The sequence below is a fragment of the Salmo salar genome, chromosome ssa23 (assembly GCF_905237065.1).
Source record: "Salmo salar chromosome ssa23, Ssal_v3.1, whole genome shotgun sequence".
Classification (NCBI taxonomy): domain Eukaryota; kingdom Metazoa; phylum Chordata; class Actinopteri; order Salmoniformes; family Salmonidae; genus Salmo; species Salmo salar.
The window spans coordinates 38803914-38826481 of NC_059464.1; the positions used below are offsets into that span (position 1 = coordinate 38803914).

The 22568-nt window shown below is 42.9% G+C and overlaps 1 protein-coding gene across 2 annotated transcripts in view; it reads right to left on the reverse strand.

The window, feature by feature from the left end:
- tafa5 (TAFA chemokine like family member 5) overlaps positions 1-21824 on the reverse strand; it is a 125113-nt gene extending 103289 nt beyond the window's left edge. For both annotated transcript variants that reach the window (XR_001323779.2, XM_014170012.2), the window contains exon 1: positions 20932-21824. Coding sequence is in view for 1 of the 2 variants with exons in the window: in XM_014170012.2 (XP_014025487.1) it covers positions 20932-21043 (112 nt within the window). In the remaining variant the exon portion in view is untranslated. The remainder of the gene's footprint in view (positions 1-20931) is intronic.
- Between the last annotated feature and the right edge of the window lie 744 nt (positions 21825-22568).

Sequence of the window (22568 nt, forward strand, 5' to 3'; positions counted from 1 at the left end):
CTCTCTTGAAAAAGCCATATCTTGACCCAGAAAATATAAAAAAATAATAAAATCGGTCTATATCGAGTCTTCCATTCCTCTCAATTTTTTTTGAAAAAGCTGTTGCTCAGCAACTCACTGCCTTCCTGAAGACAAACAATGTATACGAAACACTTCAGTCTGGTTTTAGACCCCATCATAGCACTGAGACTGCACTTGTGAAGGTGATAAATGACCTTTTAACCTCTATGGGCTAGGTGGGACGCAAGCGTCCCACCTACTCAACAGCCAGTGTAATCCCGTGGCGCGATATTAAAATACCTCAAAAATGCAAAAACGTCAATTTTTCAAACATATGACTATTTTACAGCATTTTAAAAAGACAAGACTCTCGTTAATCTAACCACACTGTCCGATTTCAAAAAGGCTTTACAACGAAAGCAAAACATTAGATTATGTCAGCAGAGTACCCATTTTTCAAGCTAGCATATAACGTCACATAAACCCAAACCACAGCTAAATGTAGCACTAACCTTTGATGATCTTCATCAGATGACAACCCTAGGACATTATGTTATACAATACATGCATGTTTTGTTCAATCAAGTTCATATTTATATCAAAAACCAGCTTTTTACTTTAGCATGCGACTAGCATGTGACTAGCATTCCGACCGAACACTGCCGGTGAATTTACTAAATTACTCACGATAAACTTCACAAAAAACATAAATTATTTTAAGAATTATAGATACAGAACTCCTCTATGCACTCGATATGTCCGATTTTAAAATAGCTTTTCGGTGAAAGCACATTTTGCAATATTCTAAGTAGATAGCCCGGCATCACAGGGCTAGCTATTTAGACACCCAGCAAGTTTAGCACTCACCAAAGTCAGATTTACTATAAGAAAAATGTTATTACCTTTGCTGTTCTTCGTCAGAATGCACTCCCAGGACTTCTACTTCAATAACAAATGTTGGTTTGGTCCCAAATAATCCATTGTTATATCCAAATAGCGGCGTTTTGTTCGTGCGTTCAAGACACTATCCGAAAGGGTAAATAAGGGTGACGAGCATGGCGCATTTCGTGACAAAAGATTTCTAAATATTCCATTACCGTACTTCAAAGCATGTCAACCGCTGTTTAAAATCAATTTTTATGCCATTTTTCTCGTAAAAAAACGATAATATTCCGACTGGGAACGCGTGTATACGTACAAAGAGAGAGAAAATAAAAACATCTCGTGCCCTCGTGCACGCGCCTGAGTCTCAGAGTACTCTGACCAGCCACTATCCAAACGCGATAATGTGTTTCAGCTTGGGGCTGCCTCGATATCATTCAGCTTTTTCCCGGGCTCTGAGAGCCTATGGGAGCCGTAGGAAGTGTCACGTTACAGCAAAGATCCTCAGTCTTCAATAAAAAGAGCCAAGATGAACAACAACTTGTCAGACAGGCCACTTCCTGTTCAGAATCTTCTCAGGTTTTTGCCTGCCATATGAGTTCTGTTATACTCACAGACACCATTCAAACAGTTTTAGAAACTTTAAGGTGTTTTCTATCCAAAGCCAATAATTATATGCATATTCTAGTTACTGGGCAGGAGTAGTAACCAGATTAAATCGGGTACGTTTTTTTATCCGGCCGTGTCAATACTGCCCCCTAGCCCTAACAGGTTAAATGGTGTCAGACCGTGCTCCTAGATCTTAGTGCTGCTTTTGATACCGTCGATCATCACATTCTTTTGGAGAGATTGGAAACCCAAATTGGTCTACACGGACAAGTTCTGGCCTGGTTTAGATCTTATCTGTCAGAAAAATATCAGTTTGTCTCTGTGAATGGTTTGACCTCTGACAAATCAACTGTAAATATCGGTGTTCCTCAAGGTTCCGTTTTAGGACCACTATTGTTTTCACTATATATTTTACCTCTTGGGGATGTCATTCGAAAACATAATGTTAAATTTCACTGCTATGCGGATGACACACAGCTGTACATTTCAATGAAACATGGTGAAACCCCAAAATTGCCCTCGCTAGAAGCCTGTGTTTCAGACATAAGGAAGTGGATGGCTGAAAACTTTCTACTTTTAAACTCGGACAAAACAGAGATGCTTGTTCTAGGTCCCAAGAAACAAAGAGATCTTCTGTTGAATCTGACAATTAATTTTGATGGTTGTACAGCCGTCTCAAATAAAACTGTGAAGGACCTCGGCGTTACTCTGGACCCTGATCTCTCTTTTGAAGAACATCAAGATTGAAAGAAGCTGTCCTTGAAACAATCTACGTAACATTGCAAAAATCTGAAACTTTCTGTCCAAGAAATGATGCAGAAAAATGTATCCATGCTTTTGTTACTTCTAGGTTAGACTACTGCAATGCTCTACTTTCCGGCTACCCAGATAAATTGTCCCTACAATTTCTAAGCAAACAGCTGGAGGCAGGGCTTTCTCCTATAGAGCTCCAGTTTTATGGAATGGTCTGCCTACTCATGTGAGAGATGCAGACTAGGTCTCAACCTTTAAGTCTTTACTGAAGACTCATCTCTTCAGTAGTTCCTATGATTGAGTGTAGTCTGGCCCAGGAGTGTGAAGGTGAACGGAAAGGCTCTGGAGCAACGAACCGCCCTTGCTGTCTCTGCCTGGCAGGATCCCCTCTCTCCACTGGGATTCTCTGCCTCTAACCCTATTACAGGGGCTGAGTCACTGGCTTATTGGTGTTCTTCCATGCCATCCCTAGGAGGGGTGCGTCACTTGAGTGGGTTGAGTCACAGATGGGGTCTTCCTGTCTGGGTTAGCGCCCCCCCCGTGGCGGAGATCTTTGTGGGCTATACTCGGCCTTGTCTCAGGATGGTAAGTTGGTGGTTGAAGATATCCCTCTACTGGTGTGGGGGCTGTGCTTTGGCAGTGGGTGGGGTTATATCCTTCCTGTTTGGCCCTGTCTGGGGGTATCATCGGATGGGGCCACAGTGTCTCCTGACCCCTCCTGTCTCAGCCTCCAGTATTTATGCTGCAGTAGTTTGTGTGTCGGGGGCTATGGTCAGTCTGTTATATCTGGAGTATTTCTCCTGTCTTATCCAGTGTCCTGTGTGAATGTAAGTATGTTCTCTCTAATTCTCTCTTTCTCTCTCTCTGAGGACCTCAGCCCTAGGACCATGCCTCAGGACTACCTAGCATGATGACTCCTTCCTTTCCCCAGTCCACCTGGCCGTGCTGCTGCTCCAGTTTCAACTGTTCTGCCTGTGGCTATGGAACCCGGACCTGTTCACCGGACGTGCTACCTGTCCCAGACCTGCTGTTAACTCTCTAGAGACAGCAGGAGCGGTAGAGATACTCTCAATGATCGGCTATGAAAAGCCAACTGACATTTACTCTTGAGGTGCTGACTTGTTGCACCCTCGACAACTACTGTGATTATTATTTGACCATGGTGGTCATTTATGAACATTTGAACATCTTGGCCATGTTCTGTTATAATCTCCACCCGGCACAGCCAGAAGACGACTGGCCACCCCTCATAGCCTGGTTCCTCTCTAGGTTTCTTCCTAGGTTTTGCCCTTTCTAGGCAGTTTTTCCTTGCCACCGTGCTTCTACACCTGCATTGCTTGCTGTTTGGGGTTTTAGGCTGGGCTTCTGTACAGCACTTTGAGATATCAGCTAGTGTAAGAAGGGCTATATAAATACATTTGATTTGTTCCCAATACAAGTGTTATGTTTGTGGCAAATCCAATACAACACATTACTGAGTACCACTCTCCATATTTTCAAGCATAGTAGTGGCTGCATCATGTTATGGGTATGCTTGTAAATATTAAGGCATGAGGAGTTTTTCAATATAAAAAAATAAAACAGAAAGGATCTAAGCACAGGCAACATCTTAAGAGGAAAACTTGGTTCAGTCTAGATTCCACCAGATACTTTGAGATGAATTTACCTTTCAGCAGGACACAAGGCTAAATCTACACTGGCCGTGCTTACAAAGAAAACAGTGAAAGTTCCTGTGGCCGAGTTACAGTTTTTACTTAAATCTGATTTAAATTCTATGGCAATAAGAATATTGTCATTGGTTGCACCAATTGCACTGTTTGTCTACATAACCTGGTTCAAGTATTTATGACATTACCCTGAGAAAGGCACAGTGATGCCGAAACGTTGGTAAATACCCATTCAATTGCTGGAAGTTTATACTTGGAGTGTGCGACTTTCTTTATTTTGGTAGTTTACAGTTTATTCGCCGTTAGTCAGCACCTCCCCACAAACAATTTTTTCTGGGTGTGCGCCAGCTCATGTTTTTTAATCAAATAAGAATAATGGCCAAATGTTGTACAATCCAGGTGTGCAAAGCTCTTAGAGATTTACTGTGACGGTTTTCGTAAGGTGAAGGAGACCATGGTGCAGTGTGGTAAGTGCTCATGTTCAATATTTATTATAACTCAGAACACTAAATCAAAACAACAAACAACGGAAAACGAATGTCACGTTCTGTAGGCTTTACTGAGCTGTACAAAAACAAGATCCCACCCAGAAGGAGGGTAAAAAGGGCTGCCTAAGTATGATTCCCAATCAGAGACAACGATAGGCAGCTGCCTCTGATTGGAAACCATACTCAGCCAAAACAAAGAAATACAACCACCTAGATTGCCCACCCCACATCACACCCTGACCTAACCAAACAAAAGGAAATAAAACATCTCTCAAAAGGTCAGGGCGTGACAGTATCCTCCCCCAAAGGTGCGGACTCCCGGCCGCAAACCTGAACCTATAGGGGAGGGTACGGGTGGGCATCTATCCTTGGTGGCGGCTCCGGTTCGTGGCGTAGCCCCCGCTCCGCCCGCTGATCCCTCCGCTTTTGTTTCACCGGACCGTGGCTCGTCGAAGGAACCGGACCGTGGATCGTCGCCGGAAGCTCCGGACTGGCGAACGTCACTGGAGGCTCCTTGCCATGGATCATCACTGGAGGCTCCTTGCCATGGATCATCACTGGAGGCTCCGTGCCATGGATCATCACTGGAGGCTCCGTGCCATGGATCATCACTGGAGGCTCCGTGCCATGGATCATCACTGGAGGCTCCGTGCCATGGATCATCACTGGAGGCTCCGTGCCATGGATCATCACTGGAGGCTCCGTGCCATGGATCATCACTGGAGGCTCCGTGCCATGGATCATCACTGGAGGCTCCGTGCCATGGATCATCACTGGAGGCTCCGTGCCATGGATCATCACTGGAGGCTCCGTGCCATGGATCATCACTGGAGGCTCCGTGCCATGGATCATCACTGGAGGCTCCGTGCCATGGATCATCACTGGAGGCTCCGTGCCATGGATCATCACTGGAGGCTCCGTGCCATGGATCATCACTGGAGGCTCCGTGCCATGGATCATCACTGGAGGCTCCGTGCCATGGATCATCACTGGAGGCTCCGTGCCATGGATCATCACTGGAGGCTCCGTGCCATGGATCATCACTGGAGGCTCCGGGCCATGGATCATCACTGGAGGCTCCGGGCCATGGATCATCACTGGAGGCTCCGTGCCATGGATCATCACTGGAGGCTCCGTGCCATGGATCATCACTGGAGGCTCCGTGCCATGGATCATCACTGGAGGCTCCGTGCCATGGATCATCACTGGAGGCTCCGTGCCATGGATCATCACTGGAGGCTCCGTGCCATGGATCATCACTGGAGGCTTCGTGCCATAGATCATCACTGGAGGCTTCGGACCATAGATCATCACTGGAGGCTTCGAACCATAGATCATCACTGGAGGCTTCGGACCATAGATCATCACTGGAGGCTTCTTATGTGGAGCTGGAACAGGTCTCACCGGACTGGGGAGACGCACTGGAGACCGGGTGCGCAGAGCAGGCACAGGTTATACTGGGCCGTGGAGGCGCACTGGAGGTCTAGAGCTTAGGGCTGGCACAACCCGTCCTGGCTGGATGCTTACTTTAGTCCGGCAAGGGCGGGGCGCTGGCACAGGACAAACTGGGCTGTGCAGGCGCACTGGTGACACAGTGCGTAGAACTGGCACAGGATATACTGGGCCGTGGAGGCGTACTGGAGGTCTGGAGCTTATGGCTGGCACAACCTGTCCTGGCTGGATCCCCCGTAGCCCAGCAAGCGCGGGGCGTTGGAACAGGCCGCACTGGTTTGTGCTGGCGAACTGGGGGTACCTTGCGTAGAGCAGGATAACCTGGGCCGAAGAGACGCACCGGAGACCAGGAACGCTGAGCCGGCACAATCCTTCCTGGCTGAATGCCAACTCTAGCACGGCCACCGCGGGGAGCTTGCACAGAGCGCACCGGGCTGTGGCTGCGCACTGGATACTAAAGGAAAGGAAATAAAATGTCTCTCAAAGGTCAGGGCGTGACACTTACCCAGAAAGACTGACAGCTGCCAAAGGTGATTCTAACCTGTATTCCCTCAGGGGTGTGAATACTTACGTAAATGAGAAAGCAAACTTTTTGAAAATAAAAATTAACTTTCGTTAAACATGTTTTCACTTTGTCATCATGGAGAATTGTGTGCAGATGTGTAAGAACAATATATATTGAATCCATTTTTGAATTCAGGCTGCAACAACAAAATGTGGATTAAGTCAAGCGTTATGAATACTTTCTGAAGGCACTTCCCTTTTTTCATATTTTGTTACATTACAGTCATTTTCTAGTAGGTATTATATTACTTTTTTCCTCATCAATCTGCACACAATATCCCACAATGACAAAGCGAAAACATGTTTCTAGAAATGTTAGCACATTTTTTGAAAATATCTTATTTACATAAGTATTCACGTCCTTTGCTGTGAAACTCGATATTAAGCTCAGGTTGTAGCGGTTGTCTTTGGAAGAAGGAGTAGACCAAAGCGCAGCACGTGTTCATGATGTTTATTAATAAGTTTAACACTGCAACAAAAAAACAAAGTGGAACAAAACGCAACAGCTCTGTCAGGTGAACACACCAAACCGAAAACAACTACCCATACCAACCCTGTGGGAAAAGGCTACCTAAGTATGGTTCCCAATCAGAGACAACGATAGACAGCTGTCCCTGACTGAGAACCATACCCGGCCAAAACAAAGAAATACCAAAACATAGAAAAAGGAACAGAATGCCCACCCTAGTCACACCCTGGCCTAACCAAAATAGAGAATAAAACCCTCTCTATGGCCAGGGCATGACACAGGTGCATCCGGTTTCAATTGTACATCCTTGAGATGTTTCTACAACTTGATTGGAGTCCACCTGTGGTAAATTCAATTGATTGGACATGATTTGGAAAGGCACACACCTGTCTATATAAATGTCCCACAGTTGACAGTGCAAGTCAGAGCAAAAACCAAGCAATGAGGTCAAAAGAATTGTCCATAGACCTCCAAGACAGGAATGAGTCAAGGCACAGATCTGGGGAAGGGTACCAAAAAAATGTCTGCAGCATTGAAGGTCACAGTGGCCTCCATCATTCTGGAAGAAGTTTGGAACCACCAAGACTCTTCCTAGAGTTGGCTGTCAAACTGAGCAATTGGGGGAGAAGGGCCTTGGTCAGGGAGGTGATCAATACCTCGATGGTCACACTGACAGAGGTCCAGAGTTTCTCTGTGGAGATGGGGGAACCTTCCAGAAGGACAACCATCTTGCTAGCACTCCACCAATATGGTATTGTGGCCAGATGGAAGCCACTCCTCAGTAAAAGGCACATGACAGCCCACTTGGAGTTTGCCTAAAGGACTCTCAGACCATGAGAAACAAGATTATCTGGTCTGATTAACCTGTTAGGGCTAGGGGGCAGCATTTGCACGTCTGGATAAAAAAAATGTACCCGATTTAATCTGGTTACTAATCCTACCCAGTAACTAGAATATGCATATACTTATTATATATGGATAGAAAACACTCTAAAGTTTCTAAAACTGTTTGAATGGTGTCTGTGAGTATAACAGAACTCATTTGGCAGGCAAAACACTGAGACATTTTCTGACAGGAAGTGGATACCTGATGTGTTGTATTGACTTTAAACCTATCCCATTGAAAAACACAGGGGCTGAGGAATATTTTGGCACTTCCTATTGCTTCCACTAGATGTCACCAGCCTTTACAAAGTGTTTTGAGTCTTCTGGAGGGAGATCTGACCGAACAAGAGCCATGGAACGGTGATGTCCCGTTAGACACCTGGCGCGCTACTTCATGTTGGGTACCCTCGTTCCAATACGTTATAAAAGACTATGCATTCGTCCACCTTGAATATGATTCATGTTCTGGTTAAAAAAGGCCCTAATGATTTATGCTATACAACGTTTGACATGTTTGAACGAACGTAAATATATTTTTTCCCCTCGTTCATGACGAGAAGTCCGGCTGGCTTAGATCATGTGCTAACAAGACGGAGATTTTTGGACATAAATGATGAGCTTTTTTGAACAAAACTACATTCGTTATGGACCTGTGATACCTGGAAGTGACATCTGATGAAGAGAATCAAAGGTAATGGATTATTTACATAGTATTTTCGATTTTAGATCTCCCCAACATGACGTCTAGTCTGTATCGCAACGCGTATTTTTCTGGGCGCAGTGCTCAGATTATTGCAAAGTGTGATTTCCCAGTAAGGTTATTTTTAAATCTGGCAAGTTGATTGCGTTCAAGAGATGTAAATCTATAATTCTTTAAATGACAATATAATATTTTACCAATGTTTTCTAATTTTAATTATTTAATTTGTGACGCTGACTTGACTGCCGGTTATTGGAAGGAAACGATTTCCTCAACATCAATGCCATAGTAAAACGCTGTTTTTGGATATAAATATGAACTTGATAGAACTAAAAATGCATGCATTGTCTAACATAATGTCCTAGGAGTGTCATCTGATGGAGATTGTAAAAGGTTAGTGCATCATTTTAGCTGGTTTTATGGTTTTGGTGACCCTGTCTTTGACTTGACAAAACATTACACACAACTCTTGTAAATGTACTGTCCTAACATACTCTAAATTTATGCTTTCGCCGTAAAACCTTTTTGAAATCGGAAAACGTGGTTAGATTAAGGAGATGTTTATCTTTCAAATGGTGTAAAATAGTTGTATTTTTGAAAAATTTGAATTTTGACATTTATTTGGATTCAAATTTGCCACTCTTGAAATGCACCTGCTGTTGATGGAGTGCACCACGGGTGGCACGCTAGCGTCCCACCTAGCCCATAGAGGTTAAACCAAGATTGAACTCTTTGGCCTGAATGCCAAGCATCATGTCTGGAGGAAACTTGGCACTATCCCTAAGGTGAAGCATGGTGGTGGCAGCATCATGCTGTGGGGATGTTTTTCAGCAGCAGGGACTGGGAGACTAGTTAGGATCGAGGGAAAGATGAACGGAGCAAAGTACAGAGAGATCCTTGATGAAAACCTGCTCCAGAGCGCTCAGGACCTCAGACTGTGGTGAAGGTTCACCTTCCAACAGGACAACGACCCTAACCACACAGCCAAGAAAACGCAGGAATAGCTTCGGGATACAGTGGGGGGAAAAAGTATGTGATCCCCTGCTGATTTTGTACGTTTGCCCACTTACAAAGAAATGATCAGTCTATAATTTTAATAGGTTTATTTGAACAGTGAGAGACAGAATAACAACAAAAATATCCAGAAAGACGCATGTCAAAAATGTTATAAAATGATTTGCATTTTAATGAGGGAAATAAGTATTTGACCCCTCTGCAAAACATGACTTAGTACTTGGTGGCAAAACCCTTGTTGGCAATCAGAGGTCAGACGTTTCTTGTAGTTGGCCACCAGGTTTGCACACATCTCAGGAGGGATTTTGTCCCACTCCTCTTTGCAGATCTTCTCCAAGTCATTAAGGTTTCGAGGCTGACGTTTGGCAACTCGAACCTTCAGCTCCCTCCACAGATTTTCTATGGGATTAAGGTCTTGAGACTGGCTAGTCCACTCCATGACCTTAATGTGCTTCTTCTTGAGCCACTCCTTTGTTGCCTTGGCCGTGTGTTTAAGGTCATTGTCATGCTGGAATACCCATCCACGACCCATTTTCAATGCCCTGGCTGAGGGAAGGAGGTTCTCACCCAAGATTTGACGGTACATGGCCCCGTCCATCTGATGCAGTGAAGTTGTCCTGTCCCCTTAGCAGAAAAACACCCCCAAAGCATAATGTTTCCACCTCTATGTTTGACGGTGGAGATGGTGTTCTTGGGGTCATAGGCAGCATTCCTCCTTCTCCAAACACGGCGAGTTGATGTCAAAGAGCTCCATTTTGGTCTCATCTGACCACAACACTTTCACCAGTTGTCCTCTGAGTCATTCAGATGTTCATTGGCAAACTTCAGACAAGCATGTATATGTATTCTTGAGCAGGGGGACCTTGCGGGTGCTGCAGTATTTCAGTCCTTCACGGCGTAGTGTGTTACCAATTGTTTTCTTGGTGACTATGGTCCCAGCTGCCTTGAGATCATTGACAAGATCCTCCCGTGTAGTTCTGGGCTGATTCCTCACCGTTCTCATGATTATTGCAACTCCACGAGGTGAGATCTTGCATGGAGCCCCAGGCCGAGGGAGATGGACAGTTATTTTGTGTTTCTTCCATTTGCGAATAATCGCACCAAATGTTGTCACCTTCTCACCAAGCTGCTTGGCGATGGTCTTGTAGCCCATTCCAGCCTTATGTAGGTCTACAATCTTGTCCCTGACATCCTTGGAGAGCTCTTTGGTCTTGGTCATGGTGGAGAGTTTGGAATCTGATTGATTGATTGCTTCTGTGGACAGGTGTCTTTTTTACAGGTAACAATCTGTGGTTAGGAGCACTCCCTTTAAGAGTGTGCTCCTAATCTCAGCTCGTTCCCTGTATAAAAGACACCTGGGAGCCAGAAATCTTTCTGATTGAGAGGGGGTCAAATACTTATTTCCCTCATTAAAATGCAAATCAATTTATAACATTTTTGACATGCGTTTTTCTGGATTTTTTTATTGTTATTCTGTCTCTCACTGTTCAAATAAACCTACCATTAAAATTATAGACTGATCCTTTCTTTGTCAGTGGGCAAACGTACAAAATCAGCAGGGGATCAAATACTTTTTCCCCCCACTGTAAGTCTCTGAATATCCTTGAGCGGCCCAGCCAGAGCCTGGACTTGAACCCGATCAAACATCTCTGTAGAGACCTGAAAATAGCTGTGCACCGACGCTCCCCATCCAAACTAACAGAGCTTGCAAACATTCGAAAGTTGCTAGCTATCCCATAAACCCATCATCAAAACTGACATATTTTCATCTTCTTCTGTGGTTTGGTAACTTCCTGTTCTTTGACGGACTCTGGCCGGACTGAAGAAGATGCATATTCAAAGTATGCAGTGTCCAGCTCACAACGGAGCCTTCAACTGCAAGGGGGCGTTGCGATTCCATTCCGTTATGGACGGTCCCCATTCAAATAAATGACATCCGGTGCAACATAATGGAGTGCTTATGGTTCATGTGACTGGGGCATTACACAATCAGGACCTCTGCAGACAGAATAACAGCAGCTGCATTTGTAGCTGCATTTGCATTTGTTTAAGATGTTTTCTATTGACATTCATTTGTATACATCCATAACAATGAGCTGATGTGTCTGATTTTGTATGGCATAGCTAGAAAAGCTTACCTTTTCATTAGGACACTTGTCAACACCGATTGCATTGCATATCAAGGAGATTGCGTTGCATATCAAACACTAGGCCAGGAGCTAGCTAAATAGTTTGTTGTTAACTTATCAAACCTGCCAACATGACAACCAAATTCAAAAATACCCACTGCTAAAAACAGCTGGTGAAATTGGAAACATGTGGGTCATGACTGCAAGAGTAGGGACGGGAGAAATGCATGTTCACCATGCACTGAATGCACTTCCAACCCACCAGAAACAAGTATTCAACAATGCTGTGGCATAAATAACATAACATCAGGCATCAGCTTCAGGGAGAGGATATCCCTTAATACTAGCTTGCGATAAGTAGTGTAACCATTCATCTTCTTAATCATGAATGATGTTTCAATCCAATTTGTGACTTCCACTCAGTGAATTAAGTTCAGATGGCATTGACCCCAACCCTACTTGAGCATGCCTCATTCTGATGTCTTGGGGACCTGAAAATATGACTGTGAATCTGCACAGCCTGCAAACAAACTGTCAGCACTTTTGGAAAAGATAACGTATATAGGGGACCAACAATAACTTCTAAAATATAATGGCTTGAGGTAATTGTAAAGTCTAGTGATAAAATGGAACAGGAATAAATCAAATCTTATCTTTGTTGAGTTGTTATTGCTCTTTTGTTTACCCCAGTCCATAGATGGATGGTCTGCCAGGGAACATAATCAAACGCATCCCTGTGGTGTTCCTCAAAGTAATCAGGGTGACACACTGAAAAAGGAAGCAATCGAACAAAATAAATAAATAAATTTGCTGGGTGGTGTGCTAATTGAGTGATATATCTGGAAGATTTGATTTAGTGCAAGGTTGTCTCGGGTCCGAGAGTATCCATTCAGCTCTTGGCCAATGCAGGTTTGAGTAAGCCATGCCTACACATGCAGATGACAATGATGTTCAACCATCCTGAAAATGCTCAATAACACTCACACAATAACACTCACACCAGGACATTTTGACTCTATATGAAACACAACCAAGTGTTTTCACATTCCATTTTCCTCAGTTTCAGTTAACATTCTGCCAGTGAAATGTTGCACCTCTCAGTGGAAAAGAGAACAGTTTGTTCCAAAAATTACATCTTTAGCCATAAAGTGTTCCTAACTGATAAAACATTCATTTAAAAACTCGGCTGCATCCTCATCCTGCCCAAAGGAACATTATGTTCATGCCTCTGAGGTCAAAGTGTAAGAGTTTAGGAGGTTAAGGATGAACATCAATAACTTTGAAGTGGACACTGCCTTTGTGTCTGAATGAGCAAGACTAATTAGCTAGAGAAAAGACAATTTGCGTTGTTCATACTACACTCATATGTGACCGACCAGCTCAATCTTACGTAGCAAAATTTGAAATTGTGTTTTTACATTGGATAAAAGTAGAGACTCAGAGCTAGAAAATGGTATATCATACACTACAGTTGAGGAACAATGGGAAAGTAATTCTGCTTTGAAAGTTGATAAACTTGTAACCTCACTTTTGAAAAAATGGCCCTTGAATATTTTTGGTACCTACTGGAGAGTTCTTCTACGTCTACACCCATTCAGCATCATTCACACCTTCTTAGCCTTAGCCCCACCCATCTCTTCAAGGATTCACATGTGAGGCCATGTACTAAACAACCAAAGATTTCAAGACTAAAGACTGGTTTATACTACGGGTGTGTTTGTAAATTCAATCTGCAGTGCCAGGGTGCGCTCAGAGTGTGCTCTAGCGTTGTCAGATTGTCCGTTGGTCAATTCAGAGCGTTTTGCTCTCAGAGAGCACACTGGACGCTCTGGCCGAGGACTAGGCTCGATCTGAGCGTTCTGACCTAACAGCAGCAGTCAAGCACCCATGCTAACTGGCTATTGTTGGCTAGCGACTTCCAGACAAATGAGGACAGCTCACTCTGACCATTTTACCTGCCCTAGCAGAACTGGTTATGCTGCTTTTATGTTATCCAGAGCGTTGGTGACCAACTGTGCTGTTGGCAACAATTTAATGATGCTTTTTTGCCAACGTTTATTGACACCGGCCATACTCAACGGGTGTAAAGCGTTCTTAAATTCGTCAGTTATTTTGCGCTCTGGCACACTCAGATGAGAGTGCTCTGAATTTGGAGTAGACAGCCAGAGTGAATTTACCAGCTACGTCTATCGACAGTTGTCGCAGTGACATCATGAACATTTTATTGAAATGGTTACTTGCATAGTGGAGTCTTTTGTTTAGACATGTAGATAGCTAGCTAAACAATGAACCATAATCCCAACTCATAACCTTACTACCCTGCATGAATTTGCAGGTAGCTAACAAACCAGGTTCAATGTTAGCTAGCTAGCTAACATTAGGCTATAACTAGCAATGCAAATGACTCTGACATAGGAATAACATTACTACACAGTTCATACATGTAACACTAGCTAGATAGCTAAGAGTACGCTTTAACTCGAAATTAAAATGAGTTCATGACAAAATTAGAAACGTGTAATTTCTGAAAATGTAGCTAGCTAGACTATCTTACCCATATACATGGATGGACACTTCTCCCTCTCTGTCACGGATGCCATGTTTGCATTTAGTTTGAAGATGTAATCGGGAGACAGGTGTTTTATACAATAGCCTTCTGTGTGTTCTCTTTTCGACTCCCTTTGTATATTTGCAATCCAACGCCAGAATTTTCTCAGTTCAGATGCAGATCCAGTAACACGTGAATAATTTTAGTTCATGATTTACCTACTTTATAATGATGACCTAATGATGGTGGCCTAATTTATAAGGTAAGTTTTAGGATTTCAAAAATAGATTTTCTTTGAGCCACTAGGCTGTGTAGGCATAGACAATTGTGAAATTTGGATGATGCATTGTATGTAGGACTATATTCTAAAACGATATTATACAAATCGGCTTCATGTCAGTAGCCTACCAACTTTCGTATAGAAATGATGATGTAATAAAAAATGAATAATGCGCTCTGGTATTCAAAATATAGCACTACACCACTGGTTAGCCTATAATAAATGTAAATCCTGTGTGGTACGTCAACTGATCATTTCAGCCCCGTTTTGATTGGGCCATTGCAGTGCTTTGAGACAAGCATGATGATACATCAATCAGTCAGATGTTTTGTTTTCCCTGAATCTCCATTTGGATATTAGGTTACAATTTGGCTGGGAAATGTTAGCTAAGTTGAGGTGAGTGCTCATGATCATTAGTCTAGCAATTGAAAGCAATGCAGATCTTTTCTACACACACAAACACACTAGTCCTATAGCCTACCTGCTGAGCTTCCCTGATGTTTTCCTGAACTTTCAAATCATTTTCTGATGCATTTCAGTCACTTAACCTACTGATGTGAATACACATTTTTACACTTTTCCCATAGGCTATTCAAGTCATTTGACATATTTTCTTATTAGCCTTATGAACATAGAAACTGTGCTACAACGGTTAAAAAGGTTTTATAAACTGGGTGGTTTGAGCCCTGAGTGCTGATTGGCTGACAGACATGGTATATCAGACTGTATACCACGGGTATAACAAAGCATTTCTTTTTACTGCTCTAAAGGCACCTCTGGGGTTTGTGGTAAATGGCCAATATACCACGGCTAAGGCTCTATCCAGGCACTCAGCGTTGCGTCGTGGTTAAAAACAGCCCTTAGCCATGATATATTGGCCATATACCACACCCCCTCGGGCCTTGTTGCTTAAATATAGGCCTATATCATATCTATAACAATATAGCAGAAATCACTATTGGCTTAAACAGAAACAAAATAACTGATTAGATAGAAACACGTGTTCACTGACTTACTGAATTTACTCTAAAGGCTACTTACTGATAGCCTCATATAGGGTTACTGAATACAATCCATTGAGTTAGTAAGGAGAAGTGTTGATTATTTGGCCTTGGGGAGAGCACAGAGCATGGACGAAAACATAGCAGCAGGAAGGGGTGCTGGAAGTGCTGCAGATAAATTGAAATACATTTGCCAAATTATATAATTAGTCTTCTCTTGTCTGTACAGAAATTAGTTAAATCATTGAAAATATTACACCAGAGAGCATAATTTAGCCACAGAGTATCAATAGCTTCTTGAAAAAAAATTGCTGTGGATTGTGTTGTACACAACAACAACAAAAATGTATGAAATGTATGCATTCACTACTGTAAGTCACTCTGGATAAGAGCGTCTGCTAAATGACTAAAATGTAAATGTAAAATGTTCTGTCACATCACGAGCCTCTTAGCCCCTGGTCTTCAGGGCTGAGCCCAGAATGTTATGAAACTCAGGTGACGCCCCTGCCTGACAATGGTGATTCTGTACATTCTGTTTCATTTCCTCATGGGGCTCATGATCATTGTATGGTGAGAGCTTTTTTTCTCTGATTTCATAAAACCAATGAGATTGCGCCCGCATGGAAGCAACTGACTGAACTGAGAAATAAAGTCTGAAAAATTACTGGACACTGCTCCCTGTGAAGACACGTTTCACACTAAGAAAGCAAGCAATTTTAGAGTATTGGGACTAATTCAGTACTAGGCATGTGGCAGGATAAGGACACAAATAAGACAATGTCATAAAGCCAGAACAACATATAAGCCCTATAGGTTTCAATTAATGTATTTCCTGCATTGTGGGTCCCAATGTAGAAATATGTCCTGGAGAAAAGCTAGATTTATGACAGAACTGCCTTATCCGACGTCATCAGGTTCCGAATCTAAAACAAATGCAGGTCCCCCAGTGCCGCTAACATGATTGATTTGAACACAATGGAATAATAAGATTGCATGACAGGTAGCAACCAGGGGAGGGAGCCAGCACACAATAGAAGGCCACAATGCCAAGCTTGTCTAATGTTTAAAATCTAATATTCTTAATCCGTGGCCATTGTCACATCACACTCAAGACCTAATAAGGACAGCTGCGACCTTAGCCTGACACCATTCATGCAAATGACTTTGTAATTAGATTAGACTCTCATCTACTTTCTAATCACATTCTCTCCCACTCGCTGTCTTACTCTGCTCCTCTTGTGTGTGTGTGTGTGTGTGTGTGTGTGTGTGTGTGTGTGTGTGTGTGTGTGTGTGTGTGGAGATAGCGAGAAAGAGAGAGAGAAAGAGAAAGAGAGAGAGACAGAAGGGATCTGCGCAGACATACCAGAGTACACGCACACACACAACTCCAAACTGACTGAGGTTCTGAAAGCCAGGAACGTAGTAAACTGATATCAGGACACATCTACCGCATGAGTCACTGAAATCAATGCAACCCTTCTCACTAACAAGCTGCCAGTCCTCCCAATGCTTTTCAGAGGAAAAAGTTGAGTAACAAGGAAATGCATTGTAAGGGAAAGATGTGGAGTGTGTGTGTGTGTGATCTTGCTCCATAATGACAGGTCTCATGGATGAGATGTATTTTCAGTGCCATTTAGGGAGTAGTGGCTAAAATCATCCCAAACAGAGCACAGGTGCTTTTGCTTTCAGGTAGCTGTGAAAATGATCCACATACACCTATCCATTTTGACCCACCAAAACAAGCAATGCCTGGGCATCCTAGCATTAAAGAAATCCAAGTGGAACCTAACAGCCCTTTCACTCTCCTCATTTACTGCGCTGACAGCATATACCACAGGGTATAAGGTACAGTGTTATCAGGCTGGCGGTAGTCTGGCAATGTGGGTAGCTTCCATTGATATTCTTGATATGAAGAGTTTCATTCCAAATCGCTATACAGTGCCTCCAGAAAGTAATCAAACCACTTTACTCTTTCCACATTTTGTTGTGTTACAAAGTGGGATTCAAAAAGATTGAACTGTCATTTTTTGTCAACCGTCTACCCAAAATACTTTGTAATGTCAAAGTGAAAGGTTTTTTTTTTTTTTACAGATGTTAGAATTTATGAGAAAACCCCCTGTCACGTCCTGACCATAGAAAGCTTTTATAAAAACATTTTCTCTTATAAAAAAAAAATCTGACAACAGTCATACAGTATTTTACACACATGAAGGTAAGCAGGGTTTCAAAATTCCTGGAATTTTGAAACATTTACATTTCAGTAATTCAGCAGACGCTCTTATCCAGAGTGACTTACAGGAACAAACCCTACCCATAAGCAATCATTTCTGATGAAAAAACACAAATGTGAAAGATTGGTGGATATAGTGTTTTGGAAATAAACTCTTCAATATTCTTGCATAACTGACATAACCCACAAACATAATTTTCTCAGAGTCTTGTTAAAGATGCCTTACATTTATCAAGGTTTGTGTATATCAGCCTAAGGCCATTGGCCTGAATAGGTAGAGAAGCCCTTGTGATTTGACCAAGACATTATTGATTGTGTGTTAAAATGGGAGGATCAAATCCACTGGATCCCTTCCTAATCAAAGCCATTGCCCCAAAATACCAATCAAGATCTAAGGGCCATACTGAATACAAACCAATGCCAATCAAACAATGCCATTGATTTCCTATTCCTTGTGCATGGACAACACATTGATACTACACTGTGGTGTTGCGGCATTGGTGCCTAATGAAAAAATGCTGCATTATGTATTACAAAAATAAATGCAGTTACAGTCCCTAAAATGACTGCCTGGTACTACCATTCTGTCATATTGACTTGTGTTCTCCTTTTTTGCTGTGAAGTGATGCATCAAGATCTCCGCTTCCCACTGGAAAAAAACACAAGGACAAGAGAAGGTGCGCAACTAACAGAATTCAGAGAGAGAAGAGAAAGAGAGAAAGTGAGAGAGAGAGAGATGTGGTGGTGGAAACTAAGCTGTACTTTCTAACCTCCTGCCAAATGTTTGACCATATGTGACCCATTTCAGGAAGCTAGGCGTATGTCGCACAACACTACTTCACAGGAGAGGCAACAAAAAAAAAGTTGTGGCAGAGATGCCTTCGGGAACATGTGAACTTTCATGTGCCTTAATACCATACTTGTATGCCATCCGTAAATACAAATAAAATAGCTAAATTACGAGCCTAGCTGGTTTAGCCATGGAAAAAGTCAGGATCCTTCCTGCTAGCCATGACTGAGATAACGGATGGGCTGGACATGCCAAACGATGAGTTCAGATTGGTCTGCCATGTAGCACGATTCTGTCTATAACATGAGCTGTTCAGCATGTGTAGATAATCCTTGCTACAGCAGCTTTTTTGAAAGATATGTTAGCCATGGAGAACTGCAAAATTGTTGCTACTGCTCTCAACAACATTGCTGCCCTGAATCTAGCAGGCGCTATCGACAAAGATCAGTGGAAAAAAGTTGTGATGGACTACTTTCTGCACTTTCTGTCAGTGTGAACCGGAACGACTTGACACAATGGGCCAAACAAGCTGTAGCTACAAACAAAACGGAAGCGACACAGGATGTTTTACTTAGCTAAAGTGGTCCCAGTCTGCCATGAAGCGTTCATCCATGTATACAGTAAGAGTCTAGCTACATTTTTAGATATTATACATTTCTAATTTTGTCAGAAGGTTGTTTTCATTGCAAGTTAAAGCGTATTGTTAGCGAGCTAGCTAACATTGAAACTAGTTGGTTAGCTTTAGCTACCTGCAGATTCATACCACAGCATTTCATGCATGGTGGCTAGCTATAACAATCCGTTTGTACTGTATGGGTTAGAATTATGGTTCATTGTTTAGCTAGCTAGATACATGTCTAAACAAAAGACTCACAGATCGGGACTGCCGAGTGCTGATGTGTGTAAAAATTGTCTGTCCTCCTTTGCAACTCACTACCGAGTTCCAAACTGCCTCTGGAAGCAACAAGAACTGTCCATCGGGAGCTTCATGAAATGGGTTTCCATGGCCGAGCAGCCACACACAAGCCTAAGATCACCATGCGCAATGCCAAGCGGAGCAGTGGAAACGCGTTCTCTGGAGTGATGAATCACGCTTCACCCTCTGGCAGTCCAATGGACGAATCTGGACTTGGAGGATGGCAGGAAAACACTCCCTGCCCGAATGCATAGTGCCAACTATAAAGTTTAGTGAAGGAGGAATAACGGTCAGGTGCTGTTCTTCATTGTTCTGGCTAGACACCTTAGTTCTAGTGAAGGGAAATGTTAATGCTACAGCATACAATTACATTCTAGACTATTTTTATTCTACTTATTTAACTAGGCAAGTCAGTTAAGAACAAATTCTTATTTACAATGACGGCCTACCCCGGCCAAACACTAACCCGGATGACGCTGGGCCAATTGTGCTCCGTCCTATGGGACTTTCAATCACGGCCGGTTGTGATACAGACTGGAATCAAACCAGGGTCTGTAGTGACGCCTCTAGCACTGAGATGCAGTGCCTTAGACCGCTGCGCAACTCGGGAGCTCACTACAGTTTCGGGACGGCGCTTTCCTGTTTCAGCATGACAATGCCCCTGTGCATAAAGCGAGGTCCATACACAAATGGTTTGTCAAGATCGGTGTGGAAGAACCTGACTGGCCTGCACAGAGCCCTGACCTTGAATTGGTTTGAAAGGCCAGAGAGAGAGGTTGGATGAGACCCAGATTTTGGAAGTATATTTCTGTCTTAGGACATACCAACGAACACTATTCTTCAGTTTGCTTGCCATAGTCAGAATGTTTGCACAGTAAAAAAACGGACATTTCAAAACCACTGCGTACAGGCTATCAATTTGTATAGGACTACAGCACGTTTTGCGTGGGTATACTCCATCATGGCGCACTATATGGTTTATTACTTTTACAACAAAGTTAATCGTTTTGAGAGTGACTGCTGTTCCTAAACACTGCACGCTCAGCTGAACAGGAAGAATCGTGAGCTGGTGCTGACAAGGTAAATCAGGTTAGGACGTGGGGAGAATTTTCCCGTGGGGCACCTTTCAGCACTAGCGCTGCGGACTGCAAACGACGAAAGGCCAGGAGTTTTCAAACTTTTCTTGACCAGGGACGCCCGCCCAGGCAAACCGGCGACCCAGGGACCCTCATCATATACTAACAAGAAGAAAAAAACGTGAGGAAGTGTAAACTATAACATAGTCTATTAGCGTAGAGAAAATGCTTCTGTTGTAAAGCTAATTGTCTGCAACTCTACACATTTTTCCATTGAGCTGATATTGCAGTGTTGAAGACATTCAATCTTCATCTCTACCAATTCAATTGTTCACATACACAATCTGCATACATTCTATCCAAGGCAGTAATCAGCCAATCAAAAACCATTATCGACATAAATCCCATAAAAACACACTTAAAGCAGCAACACCAGCAAGTGCGCAGTTATAACCTACTGAAAATGTCCATTCCTTACCGCAGTAAATGATGAGCAGACTGGTCAGTAGCACCGCAGCCCAGAAAGTTGAAGACATTCTTGGCCAGGTAGTGACATTCCTCCGCCGACCCAGTTTACGAGACGAAGTCATTGAGTTTCAGTTCCCCGTAGCGAAAGAAATTGAACAATTCACCAGCCAGGTCGCGCTCGATGGGAGCGCCTCTCGCCACGAGTAATCCCAAAAAAATACATCTCCAGAGTGTGCTAGTCCAAGATAAACGCCGGTGTCCGAGCGTAGGCTAATGCACTGTGAAAAGGAATGCTGTCGGGTGCCTGGTGGATGTCCGTTACAATAGTAAATATTATTTAGATAGGATATGATCAAATTACGAATTAGACATGAAGCTACGTGTTATACGTATCCGTGTTCTCTGAGAATGGATTCAATGAATTCAAAGCAGGACGTTGACATTTCCAAAAAATAGAGGCGGAAATGTTTTCGCAACCTCATGCCACACACTTGAGGGATATAAGACAATCTGAAACTCGGGGTCACGCTTTTTCAGATACTGCTTAAATGTCTGCTTCCTTCAAGCGGTCTCGGGGGCGTTTTGACTTCAGGCACATGCAGGCTACATTGGGGAGACAGTCAAGTCATCGCAATTATGGAATGACTGACCCATCACCGCAGTACAAAAGGAGTGCTAGCAATTTCAACCAATCACCGCACATAATAGCGTATTATATGGTTTAATGAAGCCATACTTCTACAAACTTTTCCCCTTGACCGTCGTCAGCGCATTTTCGAGACAAATTGGACACAATCATATTGCCAGGGAAAATGTCAGAATTGCCCCAGAAAAACAAAGCATTTTTGCCAGCAAATATCTCAACAAATCCTGGAGGACTCAACATGTGAATCAATCCACCAGAGCGGAGGGGCCTAATGGGAGGGATATGTAAGCTGAAAATGTGTTGTTATTGGCAGAGGTTTCAAACTCTTTGTTATTGGTCTATTAACTTTTACCAAATGGTGATGTCACCAGGCAAACCAAACTCCACCCATGCGAAACCTGCTGATTAGAATGTCCTGTGTAGCTTTTTCAACCAGCAACTATTACATTATCGATTTTCTTCTCACTTTTACAGTGTTAGATTCTTCAGCTGTTGTATGGTAGGATATTATACTAGCTAGCTGTTAACGGAGCGAGTCACACTGTGAGTATCACGCCATCCCATACAAGTCTAATACGTTTGGCTCTATCGAGCACATCTTGTACTCACACATTTCTATACCCAGTGAGAGTTTGGAAACACAAAGCTACATTCTGGGATTCTAAAAAAACGGCTGCCTTGTTACTTGCACATTCATCTTCTGCACATTCTACCATTGCAGTGTTTAATTGCTATATTGTAATTACTTCGCCACCATGGCCTATTTAATGCCTTATCCTACCTCATCTAAACATGTTGTATATAGACTTTTTCTACTGTATTATTGACTGTATGTTTGTTTATTCCATGTGTAGCTCTGTGTTGTTGTATGTGTCAAATTGCTATGCTTTATCTTGGCCAGGTCACAGTTGCAAATGAGAACTTGTTCTCAACTAGCCTACCTGGTTAAATAAAGGTGAAATAAAAAACATTGAAACATTTTTTATCCCGGACTTGCCTCT